This window comes from Acartia tonsa, chromosome 5 (assembly GCF_053477335.1).
Source record: "Acartia tonsa isolate MP-2025a chromosome 5, ASM5347733v1, whole genome shotgun sequence".
In the NCBI taxonomy this organism is placed as follows: Eukaryota; Metazoa; Arthropoda; class Copepoda; order Calanoida; family Acartiidae; genus Acartia; species Acartia tonsa.
In genome coordinates this window covers 18,291,076-18,307,570 of record NC_137264.1, presented here as the reverse complement: position 1 = coordinate 18,307,570, position 16,495 = coordinate 18,291,076, and the positions used below count along the sequence as shown (strand labels likewise).

Sequence of the window (16,495 nt, the reverse complement as noted above, 5' to 3'; positions counted from 1 at the left end):
ATAAAACAGCTGACATTTCTAATCCAACCTTGCTCGGCTTATAATAAATCAGAAAAATAAACATTATATTTTTAACTAAAAAATTTGTAAAATAATTCTAAAATATTATAAAAATGATGAGTATTACACTTTATTACTTTAATATAATTATTTTATTTTTTTTATAATTGATATAACAATTATTTTATCCTATTTATGGATAAATATTTCATAATGCTAAAAGCCGTAAGGAAAATAATGCCGCGTATTATTTAATATTGTTTTGGTCAACAGCGACGCCAGCACAACAATCATAAATACTTATTATTAAATATACCTTTCAATGTTTAAATAATACATTTTTATATAATTTTAGCAATATTTTCTTTACAATTTTGCTATCATATTTCTTAAAAAGTCACAATAAATTGTAGAAAATTTCTTTTAAACTTTTTGAGTTCAAAATTGTATGTTATTCACTCTGAAATAAGTCGTCTCTGTTCTGTCTGTTTATTGTGGCTCTGCGAGGTGGAGAAATGTTGGAAGGAGAGGAGACTGAGGAAATTGTGTGATATGAGAGGGAGAGATGAAGGAAGAAGCCTAATAATGAATTTAGTGGAACATATTATACATATAATGATATACATTGATAAAACCTCTATTCATATGTATCAGTGTCAATGTGATTTTTACGTGATTATTGATTAAATTTTTAAAAGTTTTACCTTAAACGAGTTTTGGTGACAAGTCTTTTAAACATTGTTTATCTATGAAATAGTTAATGAGTGAAAAAAGTACATATTCAGTATACATAATATCATTATGCTTGAAAAAAAAAAGATAACGGAATAATAGTAGTAATGTTTGTTTTTGCTTTGATTATCTATTTAAGTGCCAACCCTCTTATATATTTGTATTTGTTTAAATTTCAACACATTGATTTCATAAAAGTACGCTCGATCATGACAGCTTCAGTTTTTTTACTGCCGGTCAAAATACGCATTTGTAGAAACCCGGCCTAGGTACCTTTTAAAATTTGAACATTAATTTTGCAAGTTTTTGGCTAACAATTACCTCCACAAATACTATAATTATAAGTTATGAGCTTATTTTTAAAGTTTTCGAGCAGATTTTTAAATGGAACCTTTTATACCTATAATAAAAATGAGTTATGAAGCCACCACAAATTTCATTTTGGCACTTTAATTCCAGGGGCGTGCGAGCTCAAAACTTGTAAATTTTAATTTAATTGTGGGGTTGTGCATAAATGAAATCTGTAGATACTACTTATATATACAGTGTGTTTTTTTTTATGAGCACTTTTTTGAAAGCAATTTTACCACACTTATAGTTATCAGAATTTAATGATTAATGGCTTATTTTCTTCGTTTTTTAAGGGAAATTATGAAACAACAAAAAAAAATTACAGTTTTTGTTGAAAAAGTACAGTAAAGTTGAAAATTAAAAACTTAGGTGTCAACATATAAAAATGGTTTTAGCGCATTTTTCTTAAAAAAATGGATTTTCTGTAGTCGACTTTGAGGGGCCAGTACTCCCTCCCTGGTTGAGATATGACCTTCAAACTTTGATATGTTCTAGTACATGTCCCTAATAGTATCTGTATACATTTATAGCTCTATATCTCAACTTTGAAGTGTTTAGCAGCCATTCTTGCAAAAGGTTGATTATTTGAGCATAAGAAAAATGCGCTAAAACCATTTTTAGATGTTGACACCTAAGTTTTTAATTTTCAACTTTACTGTACTTTTTCAACAAAAACTGTAATTATTTTTGTTGTTTCATAATTTCCCTTAAAAAACGAAGAAAATAAGCCATTAATCATTAAATTCTGATAACTATAAGTGGGGTAAAATTGCTTTCAAAAAAGTGCTCATAAAAAAAAACACACTGTATATCAGTTATGTGAAAATAGTTTCCAATAAATAGATCAGCTCGACATCTTTATAAATAAGTTCAGAAATTAAAAATTTTGTGTTATAGGGGGTGTTTTAGCCCACTAGCCCCTAGAAAGAAAGTGCCAAAATTCAATTTTCAAAGTTTGACAGGTAGATCATTTGAGAGATTTTGCTTAAAGAATTGGATTAATAACTATAAAATGAAGCCCAAACATTCAGGGTGCAAAATTGTATACCAAAATTTTCTTTCATACAAGTGTACAACTCCCCCCCCCCCCTTTTTAGGTCTTTTGTTTGCATGTATGAACCAAATGAGTTTTCGTTTTTAGGGAAGTTTCAAATAGCTCTTGTCTTGTGTGATGGCCGGTATATACCATTTCTTTTTAAATTAAAGTCTATATGAACAATGTCATGTAGATAGTTTTGCAAGTGCTAGGCGAAGTGCTCACGAAAACTTAGACACCTCTTTACGATTTTTGACTCGCCCTTAAACCAAAATTGAAGGCAATGCACCCACCCCCTGGCAAAATTAAGGGGGGGGGGGGGTCTGTTGATGAGGATCTACATGTTGTACATCCTCTTAATGCATCCACGGGAAAAGTAAGAGGGGGAAAGCTTTGACACATTTGCGTAAACAGTGTGTTTATCTTTGGACTGAGAGGATAGTTTATTATGGATAAAATCATTCTTATATGAAAAATTATCCCTAGTTTTAAGATTTTTTGGATAGGCCTCCAGGTTCAGAAGCTGCTATAATTTTTTATATAATTTTTCGTATACACACTGTTTCCGCAAATATGTCAAAACTCCCCCTCCCCCCCTCTTGGAAAAAAAGGTTATATTCTCCACAATTTTGATTTAAGGGAGTTGTCAAAAATTTCGGGTCTGCCCTAGTAATACTCGTTGTACGCCACTGTTCTCAATCTAAACTCAATTGGTTTTAATTATTGGGATTCCCTTACCAATGAGCGTCCAATACCTATATTTCCACGTCGGTCTGTCAGTCATACTACAAAAATATATACCTAAAAGGTAGGTATGTGTAAGGTTTCGTGTTTTTTTCCATCAAATTAATTCTTGATTTATAAAAACACTTAACATATTGTGATCCTTGTTTTAATAATTTTTATTTACAGAAATAATTTTAACAAAAATTGATAATTTGTTACATTACATGATAAATTAAGTTACATACCTATTTACTTTTATGATTTCAGACTTAACAATTATCATGAGCAAAAATGTCTCAATAAATGATTCACCAAGTAAGTAATTTTGGAAGCATATACCTAGTTGATCTTTAATTCATATAAAAATATGGTTGTCCGTATGTACACATTATCTAGATGATATGGTCTCATGCATTAGTTTTAGACTTTTAAATCTGTAGATAGAACCTTACAATAGATATCTATGGATTTGAATTTTTAGTTGGTTCACGATACATAACCAAAAAGAAGGAACGCGACGGTGTAAAAATTAAGCTACTTCCCTTCCCACCACAAACATATTGATTTAGTTTTTACTACTGTATCTAAAATTGTTTGGGGAAAAGGTTTACCTAATCAATCAAACGACTACTAAATGGAGGGAAAAAAATACGTCTGCACATTTTTCTCAAGCAAGTAAAAAATCGCCATATTTTATTAGATGCTACGCTTTTTAAAGCGTACAAGAATCATCATCCAAATCAATAGCTTAATACTTATATGTTTAAATTAACGAAAAGAGCTACCCGTGATGGACAGACGTACAAACCTTAATTATACAAATGCTTATCTTTTTAAGAATATAAGTATTTTCATTCTTTCGTGTTTATTCTGATTTTTTCTAATCCAAACCTACTCAAATAACATGATGATATTATTGTAATCCTCTTAATATATGTATGTATATTAGCAGTGGTCAGGTATCTGTTTCATCCTTGTATAACTTCCTTTAATTCTCATGGATGCCATTTTATATAAGTTTTCCTTTTAATATTTATCTAAATATGGTTGGATGTCTATGTGTATGTTTGTCGTGGCTTTACCTCTAAGTGCATAGCGAACACACTCACCCCCTTAATTTTAAACGTCATGTTTTTTTCTTATGCCTAATCTCTTAGGAGGAAAGCCCTGACCCTGAGGGTTACCATTTCACCCAATGTAACCTAACCTGAGATCATAGACGTCCAAGGGGGGGTGGGGGGGGGGTAAAGGGGTGATTACCCCCCCCCCCCCCAAAAAAAAAAAAATAAAAAAAAATTAATTTTCAAAATTTTACACCCCCCCAAATAAAAAAGCTTGGACGCCCCTGCCTAAGATAGAACACTACCGCTTAGAGGAAAACCACTTATCTGTCTGTACTAAATATATCATTTTTTTGATTATGGGTAGGGTTTTATCCATTTTGAGGAAGGGATAGTTAACCTGAATTGCCCCATGTTATTTAGGTTTAAAATTTTATAATTTTGCTGCATTTTATTGAAAATCATCTATTAGTCACTATTAACCTATTAACTTTACATTGACAAGGCATTTATATTATGATACAATACACTTTTGATAAGTTCTGCATTTATGGAATCTCCATTGGATCAGGCGCGTGCACAGAATTTTGTCTTGGGAGTGCACAATTAGATGGTGATAAAGAAGATGTGCAGGATGTCTGTGTGTCTGTGTGTACCACAGGATCTCACTAAACCGCTATACCGATATGATTGATCTTTACTACGACTCCCCTCCCCTACCTGAAGTGCCCCTAGATGCAAATTGGGGCGAAGTCGCTAGTTTAGGATATAAAGGAGGTGCTAACAGCATCTTTCGCACGCTCCTACTTTGAATAATGATGTCATTCTGAAACTACGTTTATCCCATATCTATCTATTAAGGATGAATTCCGATTAGTGAATTATAAAAAAATATGGCTTCAATAGATTTATATGTTTATTATAGAAATATTTTATACACAGATGCCGAATATTTATCTTTACAAAAAAAACTATTTCTAAAAATAATTTAATTCTGTGTATTTTGGTTCAACAAGGATGATGTCATACATAAAAGCTAAATTATACGTAAATAGAATTAACCTTTGGCCATTGAATAAGATAATCTGTAAAATTAACCTGATGACTAAAATAAAAAGAACCCTAAGCAATTCAAAAAAAGTGATTAACTTTAAATGAAAGCATAATCACATAGTATCTACTTTTGTTTACATATCGTCTAAAAAATAAAAATAATTTAAGAATTATGCTATCTTGTTTTAAGGTGCATCAATTCATATATGCCTACAAATAACCCTAATTTGTAATCCCGTTTAAAAAAATTGACTCACATAACCTAGTATTAGAAAACCTTTGCTCTTAAAGATTCCTAGCATTTCATATACAGTAAAAGTTTCTTTGTTTATTGTATTTAATTTAATCCTTGGATTGAAATTGGCTGTTGTAAATCAATATCTAAGGCCTAAGAATTAGCCATACAAATAATGCAAAAATAAGAGAATTGTAATAAATAAATCCATTGAAGAAAATATAGGTCAGATCTTTGCATTTTATGGCAACTGTGTCACTTTGTAGTGGATAATCAATGCCACCCAAATAGCAACAGCGCAAATTTTATGTTATTCTAGCAAAAACGAGCTTCTTACTAGAATGCAAAATTTATTTTGGTCAGTAATTACTTGTAAGAACAATAACAAAATAGGTAAATACTTATATTTTTTATTTGGCTAGTATGCTACTATGTATATCACTTCTACTATAAAAATTTTATGTCTATGTTTTGTAATCATTTGCTGTTTGAAGTTTGGCATAAATTGATAAATTTTGTGGTCCTTATTAACTGGTTTTTGCGCGGATATGATATCACACCTCACTTTGCATCATTCTGTTTATTATCGTCAGTAGGAAACTATTCTTCTTCAGTATTACACTATACATAAATAATTCACAATTATCTGGTTTATACCTAAAATGTTTGGTTTACCAAGGTACATTATTCAGCGAATATTTTCTATAATAAGAATGTGTAAAAAGGTATTATATGCAAAGAAAGTTGTTATTTTAAATAATATTGAAATCAGTGGCGTGCACATGGTTTTGCCATGTAGTTGTATTCTTTAGTGGGGTAAAAAAGGGGAATTTAATTTTAAGGGGATGTTGACTCCTTCCTCTTGTACGCTTATATGAAATTATCAAATCTTCAATCATCTTTGTCTCTGTTGTTTCTGATAATTCTTATGCCTGTCAGTGGTATAAAATTATTCTAAATCATTAGTACAAGTTACTTATTTTCAAGTTAAAAGTTGCCATACGAGTTTTCATGTTACAAAGTTTTCATAAAATATTAAACTAATATCAACGTGTCTTCCTTATTATGAAGTACTTTGACAATAAAATATGTTAACTTTATCTATATAACAGATAATGAAGAATAGTTTATTTTCATTAATACATGTTTCTTTAGGTAAAAAACTTTATTTTTAATGAACTATCTATCAAGTACATTTCATTTATCATCATTGTTTAAAAGATTAAAAGATATAATCATAGTCTTCCTATTATATTAATGCAAAACTTCAAACATGGTCTATAGAGCCACTGTGACACTAGATTCAGACCAGAGCCAACATCAATATATTGGCCTAACCTCTGCAACTTTCAAGCAAAGATATAGTAGGCACAAAACCTCTTTCGCACGAGACACAGCTTGCACAAAGCTATCTGATTTCATCAAAACACAAAGACAGAAAAAACACAAACTATAAAATTGAATCAGGGCAGGAGGTACTTCTTAAAGTACTGGGGGATATTGACGTCCCTCCCCTTACCAGTCACCCATCCTTCCAGGGATATGGAAGGTTTGCGTAGGACTAACTATCCTACCAATAAAACCAAAAAGTTCAAGAAAACACCCACAGAACCTCAAACACTAAAGGCTTTCACACAGCCAGAGGTGTGCATGAAACAAGAACCGTTGGAACTGATGCTCAGTTTACTGAGAATATGAAAGATGATGGTGAAATCCGAAAGGAAGCTATCAACTTGATGACAGGACCAATAAGTTCTAAGCAAAGCTGTAAGATAGGAACCTGGAATGTAAGAACAATGTATGAGTCAACTAAAACAGCTCAAGTAGTTAAAGAAATGACAAGTTACAATATTGGAATACTTGGGATTGCAGAATGTAGATGGACAGGACAAGGACAAACTACAACCAAAGATGGCCACCTAATACTTTATTCTGGTCATGAAAGCCAACATATGTATGGTGTTGCTATAATTATTCAAAAACGACATGTCAATTCACTAATAGACTGGAAACCTATATCAGACAGAATAATTAAGGCTAGACTCCAATCAAGGCACTGCAAGTTGACCATTATCCAATGCTATGCCCCAACAAATGACAAAGATGAAGAAGTAAAACAAGAGTTTTATGATCAACTGCAATCAATCAGAAACTCAGTACCCAAACATGACATGTGCCTAGTTCTTGGAGATATGAATGCTAAAGTAGGAACTGACAGGACTGGAGTGGAGAATGCAATGGGACACTTTGGCATAGGTACAAGAAATGAAAATGGAGAACTTTTACTTGAATTCTGTTTAAATAATGATATGGTTGTAGGAGGTACATTATTCCAACACAAAAACATTCACAAATATACCTGGACAACACCTGATGGACAAACAAGAAACATGATTGACCATATTATGATCAATAGAAAATGGGTCAAATCAATGCAAGACTGTAGGAGCTATAGAGGAGCCGACATATTTAGTGACCATGAACTAGTTGTCAGTAAGATTAAATTAAAGCTGAATCGTACTGGCGATGATAAAAAGAGTGAGATTGGTAGACAATATGATTCTTCAAGATTAAAGGACCCTGTGATAAAGAATGAATTTGTCTTAAAACTCAGAAATAGATTTCAAGTCTTAGAGGACCTAAATGACGAGACTGAGATCACATGGACTTCAATTAAAGAAAACTTTCAATCTACTGCTAAGGAAATCCTAGGACACAAGAAACCAGAGAAAAAGGACTGGATCTTGGAAGAAACATGGATCAAAATAGAAGAGAGAAAGAAGCTCAAAAACAAAATCCATAATGCTCAACATTTGGCTGACATGAGCAATTTAAAAGCTGAATATACTGCTAAAGACAAAGAAGTCAAAAAGTGCACAAGGAAAGACAAGAGAGATTACATTGACAATCTGGCTGAAAAGGCGCAGAGAGCAGCTGACTTTGGTAACATGAAAACAGTATACAACATAACCAAGCAATTAAGTGGCAAATATAGCAAAAAGAGTGGTGAAACTATCAAGGCTAAAGATGGTAAATTACTCACTACAGAAAAAGAAATTGCTGAAAGGTGGAAATCACATTTTGAAGAAGTGTTGAACAGACCTGAACCAGAAATTACTGCTGAACCAGAACCAGGACATGAAATAGACATAGATATAAGACCACCAACTATTCAAGAAGTTAAAGCTGCTATACATAGCCTAAAGAATGACAAAGCACCAGGACCTGACTTGATAACTGCCGAAATGCTTAAGGCAGACATAGATCTTTCTGCTAGGACTCTAACTGATCTTTTTGATAAAATTTGGAGGCAAGAAAAGATACCAACGGACTGGTCTAAAGGTATAATCATAAAACTACCTAAGAAGGGAGATTTGAACAATTGTGATAATTGGAGAGGAATTATGCTGCTTTCTATCCCAAGCAAGGTCCTATGTAAAGTTATTTTAAACAGAATTGATGAGAAAATTGACAATAAACTGAGAGAAGAACAAGCTGGATTCCGTGCTGGAAGGGGCTGTGTTGACCAAATTTTCACCCTTAGGACAGTTATTGAACAATGTGTTGAATTTAACAAGCCACTTCACGTAAATTTTGTTGATTTCTCCAAGGCCTTTGACTCCATACACAGACAAACACTCTGGAAAATACTAAGAAGCTATGGTATACCAGAAAAGATGATAATTATGATAACTAAATTTTATGACAACTTCCAAGCCTGTGTTTCAGTTGGAAACAATAAGACATCTGATTTCTTTAAAATAAGCACTGGAGTTAGACAGGGATGCATTTTATCACCTATTCTATTTATATTGGTCATTGACTGGGTGATGAAGAAAACCACAGAGGACAAAAAACGTGGTCTCCAGCTGGGCATACTAGGACACATAGAAGATCTGGACTTTGCTGATGACCTGGCACTGATTTCAGAAACAATTAAACATCTTCAAGCTAAGACAGATAGACTAGTCAAATATGCAGGACAAGTCGGGCTCTTTGTTAACGTCAAGAAGACTGAAATTATGAATATACCTACAAACCCTGATCAAACTATAACAATAAATGGTGAACAATTGAAACAAAGCAACAAATTCACCTATCTGGGGAGTGTTATCAGCAGTGAAAATGGCTCAAAGGCTGATATTAAAACCAGGATTGATAAGGCTAGGGTTGCTTTCAACAGTCTACACAACGTTTGGAATTCAAAGAAACTTGCTCTGAAAACAAAAATCAGACTTTACAACAGTAATGTGAAATCAGTTCTTCTCTATGGAGCGGAATGCTGGAGAACTGTGAAAACTGAAACAAATCATCTTAATGCATTTCACAATAGCTGCCTAAGAAGAATTTGCAAAATATTCTGGCCAAACAAAATATCAAACCTTGAGCTGTATGCTAAGACCAAGTGCAATAGTATTGAAGCAGAAGTGAAATATAAAAGACTAAGGTGGCTAGGACATGTGCTCAGAATGGAACAAAATAGGTTTCCAAAAAAGTGCTTAAAATGGAACCCCACCACTGGTAAACGTAATCGGGGACAACCAAAAATGACCTGGAGGCGGAGCACTGAAAAGGATCTCTTTAATTTGGAATTAACATGGGGAGAAGCTGAGAAACTTGCTAAAGACAGCAGGAATTCATAGAGGAACAAGGTGTCCGTATTCTCTGGCCTTCACAGTCAAAAAGAGAGATGCGTCTGATGATAAAATTGAATGGTCAATTGAAAAACTAGCAAACCCTTACAATCAAAATTCCAAAAAATGCAATCTTTGCTTGACAGAAAGCTTCGAAATAATGAAAGCTTTCAAATCTAACATACAAACTTTAAACACCAGAAATGAAATCTTCAGCAAGTGTCCACACAGAGAAAAGTTCCTTCTTTCAAAGTGCATGACGTGAAACATATTCAAAGCAGTATTTTTTATATAATATGTATTAATTTGTAAAACTGCAAATGATAAATATGACCTAATTTTGTCTATTTACAGATTCCCTTTAAACACCCCCCCCCCCCCTTTTTTATATAAAGATGCTAATTCCCCCCCAACCCCAAGAGGATATAGGCAGTAAAAAAACCCCGCAGGGGGCACAATTTTCTAACACTTCTTTCTCATTTAGTTAGTCTTTAAAAAGGATACAAAATGCATGGACATATATCTTTTTAACTCTTATTTTATACATCCTAATTGGAACTGATGATCTATTTTTATAGAGAAACATATGTATTCCGCAAATAAATAGTTAAAAAAATTAAATGTGTTTATACATATAATAATATTATATTAAGTAGTAAGCTTTTTTGTCTGTAGCGAAGAATCTTGCTAACCGCTGAACCTATATGGTTCTCCTTTACAGTTAAGCTTATTAATGATTCTGATGTGGTTTTACGCTATTTATTTTATATGCCTGTGTATGGTTTTAGGCCATTTTTCTGCGCTTCCATATCCCTTCGAATATAAAGCCCATAGATGCTGCTAGTTTTTCATATTGTATTAAGAAATGGTAAAAAAGCGTATTTTGCTTTTATGTCTTTTTAATTTTGTTGATGATCTCAAAAACGGTGGTCCCTATAGTTTTGATTAGCTTAACTCTTTTGAAATTTTTTTTTGTAGTTTCCAGTCGTTGCATTGTATGAGGTTTCTCCTATTGCAAAAAGAAGTCAGTTTTTTGTCTGTATCTCAATATTTTAATAGCTACTGATCCAAATGTGTCCTTGAAGTTAGGAAGTTTTACATTGGTCCCGGGAGGAATTTAGGCTTTTAGATTCTAAGATTTTAAGCTTTAGGATGTCTTTTCGTTATTTACTTCCTTTCCCTACCACTTTAGAATATAGAGCTTTCAAATGCTAGCGGCACAGCCACTGGTCTCTGAAACATTTTTAAAAAATAGCATTTACTAGGCTTATTATTAGATTCTAAAATGTTTTCGTAATTTAAATAATGGTGATCCCAACCTTTTATAGGTTTTTTTTTCAGAGTGGCAGAGCCGTTTGATGTTGGTGCGGCTCCTGCTCTGCCACCGGCTTTGGATTTGGCTCCGACTCCGACCTAAAATTAAGAAGAACTCATAATATTTTTTTGCCAAATCTATTTTTGACTTTTGAAGGTTTTAAAAGTTCAATTTTTGATAAAACAGAATTATCAAATTATAATTGATTGTTTTTAACGAAAATAACGGTTCCAGCTCCAGCTCCGGCTCCTCTAAAATATGGCGGCTCCGGCTCCACACCGCTGTTTTTTTTTGCTATTTTTTAATACACATTCACAAGTTCCCATGGAAGCTAATCTTTTTTATTATTTTTAGTGAAAAAGGATGATCAATTTTCCTCAGGCTCTGAGAAGGACATGTCAGGTTAGAGAATAATTTCAATTCCATTTTTGATCCGATGATACCGATTATTATCCTCTGGATTAGAACCGGTTCTCAGCCATACTGAAAAATTATGTATTGTACCAAATTTTACCAGATAATTTTGTCTTATAGTAGCCATTGTTTTTAAACAATTCAGTCAAATATTTATAAAAAAAATATTATTTTTTATACCTAATCTAATTCATAAAGTGTTTTATTTTGATATTAAAAATATGTAAATTTAATCAAAGAGTAGGCAATGAAATATTCTCGCATGAAATAGATCATATGATAAGATAAAACCATATTATAAATTCGTTAACAATAATATTTACATAGAAATGTCATTTCTGTATAGTATAAGTATATTTAAAATTGTTTTCTGTATGATATTTTTTATATATTTTTTTCTTAATCACGAAACCTTACATATAATGTATCTATTTTATATTTCTTTATACCTGAATGTATTGTATTTAGTTATTGTTATATTTTACATGTATGACGTACAGGGAAGGGAAAAGTATCATGAAGAATAAAAAACATAATCATAAAATTTAAAAATTCTTTTAAAAGGAAAGTACCTAGTACCTTTTCAAATAACAGTTTTAACAAGATATGTTTCTCTCCATATTATTATTTAATCTTTAGTACCTAGTGCAGCTTCTCAATAACTAGGCTATGTCTGTTCTAACGTCCGTCCGTGCCCAAAAGTTACTTAGCTAACAAACAGAATAAATGTGCTTATTACTTTTTTTCACTTAGACATGTCCTCTAAGTGTAATGCATTGATGATTTAATTTTCATTATGATATTTTGTTAAAAGATGTTGTAATCTTGTTATTGCTACGCTACTTAATGAACAAATAATGATTGTTGATATGACTTTTTAGGAGACTGGAAGCCTTCTTTGTCTAGATTTCTAAGGCAGGATATCGTATTCAACCTTAGATTTAGTTGTATATCAATGTATTTTTTGTTCGTGGCGTGACAAGGACCTGCCAAATATTCTGAAAACTGATAACAAACGCTTTAAACTGGTTTCTTTCAGCTTTGTCAGTAGTTTTTCTGAGTATTTGCCCGGCCATATCTCCAAATTTTTCATGTACTTCCTAACACACCGCTTTTTTATTTCACAAAATACAAGTTTAGATAGCACCTTATTTTCATTTATTTCCGTATCCGCTTACAACTGTCGACATCCCAATGGATAAAAGATATATCAAATTGTAACATAATTTTAAACTGGCCACATAAGAAGATTTAAATGATATACATATCATAAGCAATGATATACAAGTCCAGTCGTACTTAATTTGTTTTCTGCCTGAAATCTTTCATCTTCCAATGTGTATTTGAATTAATCCTCTACTCAGTGATAATATAAACTTTCATCTTTGTATGGCCAGTTCTTTTATTTCTGAATATGATACTTAAACCAATGCAGACAGCTATATATTGCTTCAAGTGTTCGTGAATATTAATAAATCCAGACTAATCTTATTTTATATTGTATGAAGATAGTAACAGACAGACTTTACTGAAATATTTTGTCCAGGATTAATATTATTTCATACTATATGAATATAGTAACAGACAGACTTTACTGAAATATTTTGTCCAGGATTAATATTATTTCATACTATATGAATATAGTAACAGACAGACTTTACTGAAATATTTTGTCCAGGATTAATATTATTTCATACTATATGAATATAGTAACAGACAGACTTTACTGAAATATTTTGTCCAGGATTAATATTATTTCATACTATATGAATATAGTAACAGACAGACTTTACTGAAAAATATTATGTCCAAGAGTAATATTATTTCATACTGTATGAGGATAGTAATAGACAGACTTTACTGAAAAATATTATGTCCAGGAGTAATATTATTTCATACTGTATGAAGATAGTAATAGACAGACTTTACTGAAAAATATTATGTCCAGGAGTAATATTATTTCATACTGTATGAAGATAGTAATAGACAGACTTTACTGAAAAATATTGTGTCCAGGAGTAATATTATTTCATACTGGATATGAAGATAGTAATAGACAGACTTTACTAAAAAATATTATGTCCAGGAGTAATATTATTTCATACTGTATGAAGATAGTAACAGAAAACTTTACTAAAATAATATTAGATGATATTTATTCTATGAAGTATGCAGAAACTTAATCCTTACAAACAACTAATTTTCTTTTTATAAAAAATGTTAAGGTTTAATAGTATATTTGTAATCTGTTATCAATCAATTTTACTTAAATTAAATCAACTCTAAACTTTGCAGCAAAACATCAACATTTTTTAAATGGGTTTCTTCAATTTTATCAAACAAATATTTCATGGATGACTAATATTAATAGTAGAACTCATAAAATACCTTATGTGTAACTATTCATTGTAGGAATTTTATAGTTTCATTTTGGTAAAGTTTACTGAATTGAACGCATATGAAGGATGCCACGTAGGAAGTGTGTGTATCATTCATTCCAATAATTATATTAATTTATTATATGTCTTGTCTATTTAGTTACATTAACATTCTATATGAGTAATGCTAGCTCATAATCTTGACATAATAAGGCTACTATTAAGAATTTGGTTAACGCTATTTAAATATTTGCTAACACACAAAAAAATTTAAGTAGATTCAAATAGATTTAGCTACAAGGCCTTATATTGGCAAGTACATTCGTTTATCATTTACATACTGAAGGGGTACCTGTGTATCCATCCCCTAGGTGTCCACTGGGGCTCCTCACCCCTCTGCACTCCAGTATGTTCATCATGAAGATCGGTTGACACCAAGGGAGGTGTATCCCCTCCCCTTACACCAATAATACCCCTCTTTTTGTCTTTTGTAAACCTCTCTCGAAAGACTATCTTATTTTTATAAATCTATATGATGTTACCTAATGGCTTTACTTTAAACATACAAGTTTTATTACATTAAATAACTTAATTAACTTCTTCCTAATTTTTTAAACAGTGCATTTATAAAGTTGCTTATAATATTTTGAATATGATGAAAAATGAAGGTCTCCATGTCCTACTCGAAGGAGAGAGAAAAAGCACAGGAATTTTGTTAGCTCAATTCGAGATATAGCTCTGAGTTAGCAGCTAAATAGAATACATTAAATCCCTTTTAAACTTCTGTACATCACTTACATAAATGGGCTAGGCATTGGGATTTGAATTTTCAAGTATAAGTTGAAAATTAAGATATAAAATGAGATTGTATATTTTTTTTTTTGACGTTAGGAATATCAATCTTATAATTAGTTGATATCAAAGAAACTGTAGGATATTTTCAAGAATGTTAATCTTATTCTTAAATCATGTATGTAATCAAGTAGCAAGTTTTTTGTTGTCTGTAACATAAAATTTGTATTACTACTGAACTGATTGAGTCATTCGGTCCTACATTTTAGGGAAGCTTCACATTGGTTCTGGGATGATTTTAGGCTAAGTTATTAATAGATTCAAGTCTTTGGTGGTTTTAGGCTATTTTATTTAAATGCTAGGGGCTCAGCTGATGATAAAATATAAAGCAGAAAAGCATAATTGTTTGTGAATTATTAAAGTTAAAAAGATTGCATGCACTATTCTGGCTCAGCTCAACATTATTCTCTGGTTTTGACATTTCTTTATTATAAAGGATAAAAGAATCTGAAAATAGCCTAAAACAAGGAATTATGCTTCTAATGTTTTGGCACTTGAATGTGATGAACATAAATACACACTTGATGTTTTAAAGCTATTTAGTCTCTTCCCTACACCTTTGTTTATCAATTTTTTACATAAATTATTGGTAATTTGTGTAAAAAATGTATAAAAGCATCATGAAACTTAATCTCTAAAATGTAAATTTTCATTTTTATTGAGGGTTATTATAAGATTAGGCGGTAATAGGGTTTATCCCCCGTCTCCCTTCTCTTTAGTTTTTACCTGAAAATTGTGGATCTTTCTTGAAAATTTGCTAGCAAAAGTGATACTTAAGATCTCTTCAAAATACACCCTGTGTGAGTAAAAGAAATAGCTCCTGTGAAAGTGCAAGGTACAGTGTTTAGAAAAGGCATATTGTTTTAAGCTTTTCCATCAATTAAATTATTTAATGCTTTCTCTTCATTTTTATGGCTTTAAATACCTCTAAAACGTTGGTCACTAAAGTTTGTCTTTGTGTCTCACATTTTTTAAAATTTGTTTTTTTTCGCTGTTTTATACATGATTTTTTGTGACTAGTAGATAATTTCCAGTTGTAGGATGCTTGTGTGTCTGTCTTTCCTTGGCATACATCTAATAGTTGACCATCTCTTCATCTAATTTTCTAAATATTTGCAAAAAATACAATTCGCTGTTTCTATGCAAAAGATTCAGTATTTCATAAACTATTTTTTTTCTAGCATATGCAATCAGTTATTTAAGATTTTAGATCATAATCAAACAAAATACCGATAAATGTTTTGTTAAAGTCTAAATAACTTAAATTAAAACGTTTTACTTTACAGTTCTTTAATCTTGTATACTGTTACTTTAATCAAATAGTTTGCTTAATACATATTCGAAAATTTTAATTTGCTAATGTAATAAAAGCGCTAGGTGACGTTTTTAAAATGCTTGGTTATTTTGAAGGAATGTTCGTTATCGGCGTCACTCTTCCCACGACAGTGACGTGATAGTATCTAGTGTTGCTGCGCCCGGCACCGGACAAACATATTCACTGCTTCAAATTTTACAAATTACTGGTATATACACATTCAAACAGGAAGGCAGTGGATAATGACGCATAAACTAATCTATAACACCAAGAAAAGTGTGGAAAGATTAATTTACACCTCATTGTCTTATCCCTATATCCTGGAAGAAAGGATCTAAATTATGGATTTTGAGTTGAAAATATTAGAACAGAACAGTCAAAGATTTGAGTAAA

General features: G+C 31.6%; 1 protein-coding gene across 3 annotated transcripts in view; it reads left to right on the top strand.

Annotated features, from left to right (window-relative positions):
- Positions 1-3,115: 3,115 nt before the first annotated feature.
- Positions 3,116-16,495, top strand: part of Orp8 (Oxysterol-binding protein-related protein 8) — a 103,405-nt gene continuing 90,025 nt past the window's right edge. For all 3 annotated transcript variants that reach the window (XM_080160592.1, XM_080160594.1, XM_080160591.1), the window contains exons 1-2: positions 3,116-3,160; positions 11,498-11,545. In XM_080160592.1, the coding sequence (XP_080016718.1) occupies positions 3,127-3,160; positions 11,498-11,545 (82 nt within the window). In that variant the 5' untranslated portion in view covers positions 3,116-3,126. The remainder of the gene's footprint in view (positions 3,161-11,497; positions 11,546-16,495) is intronic.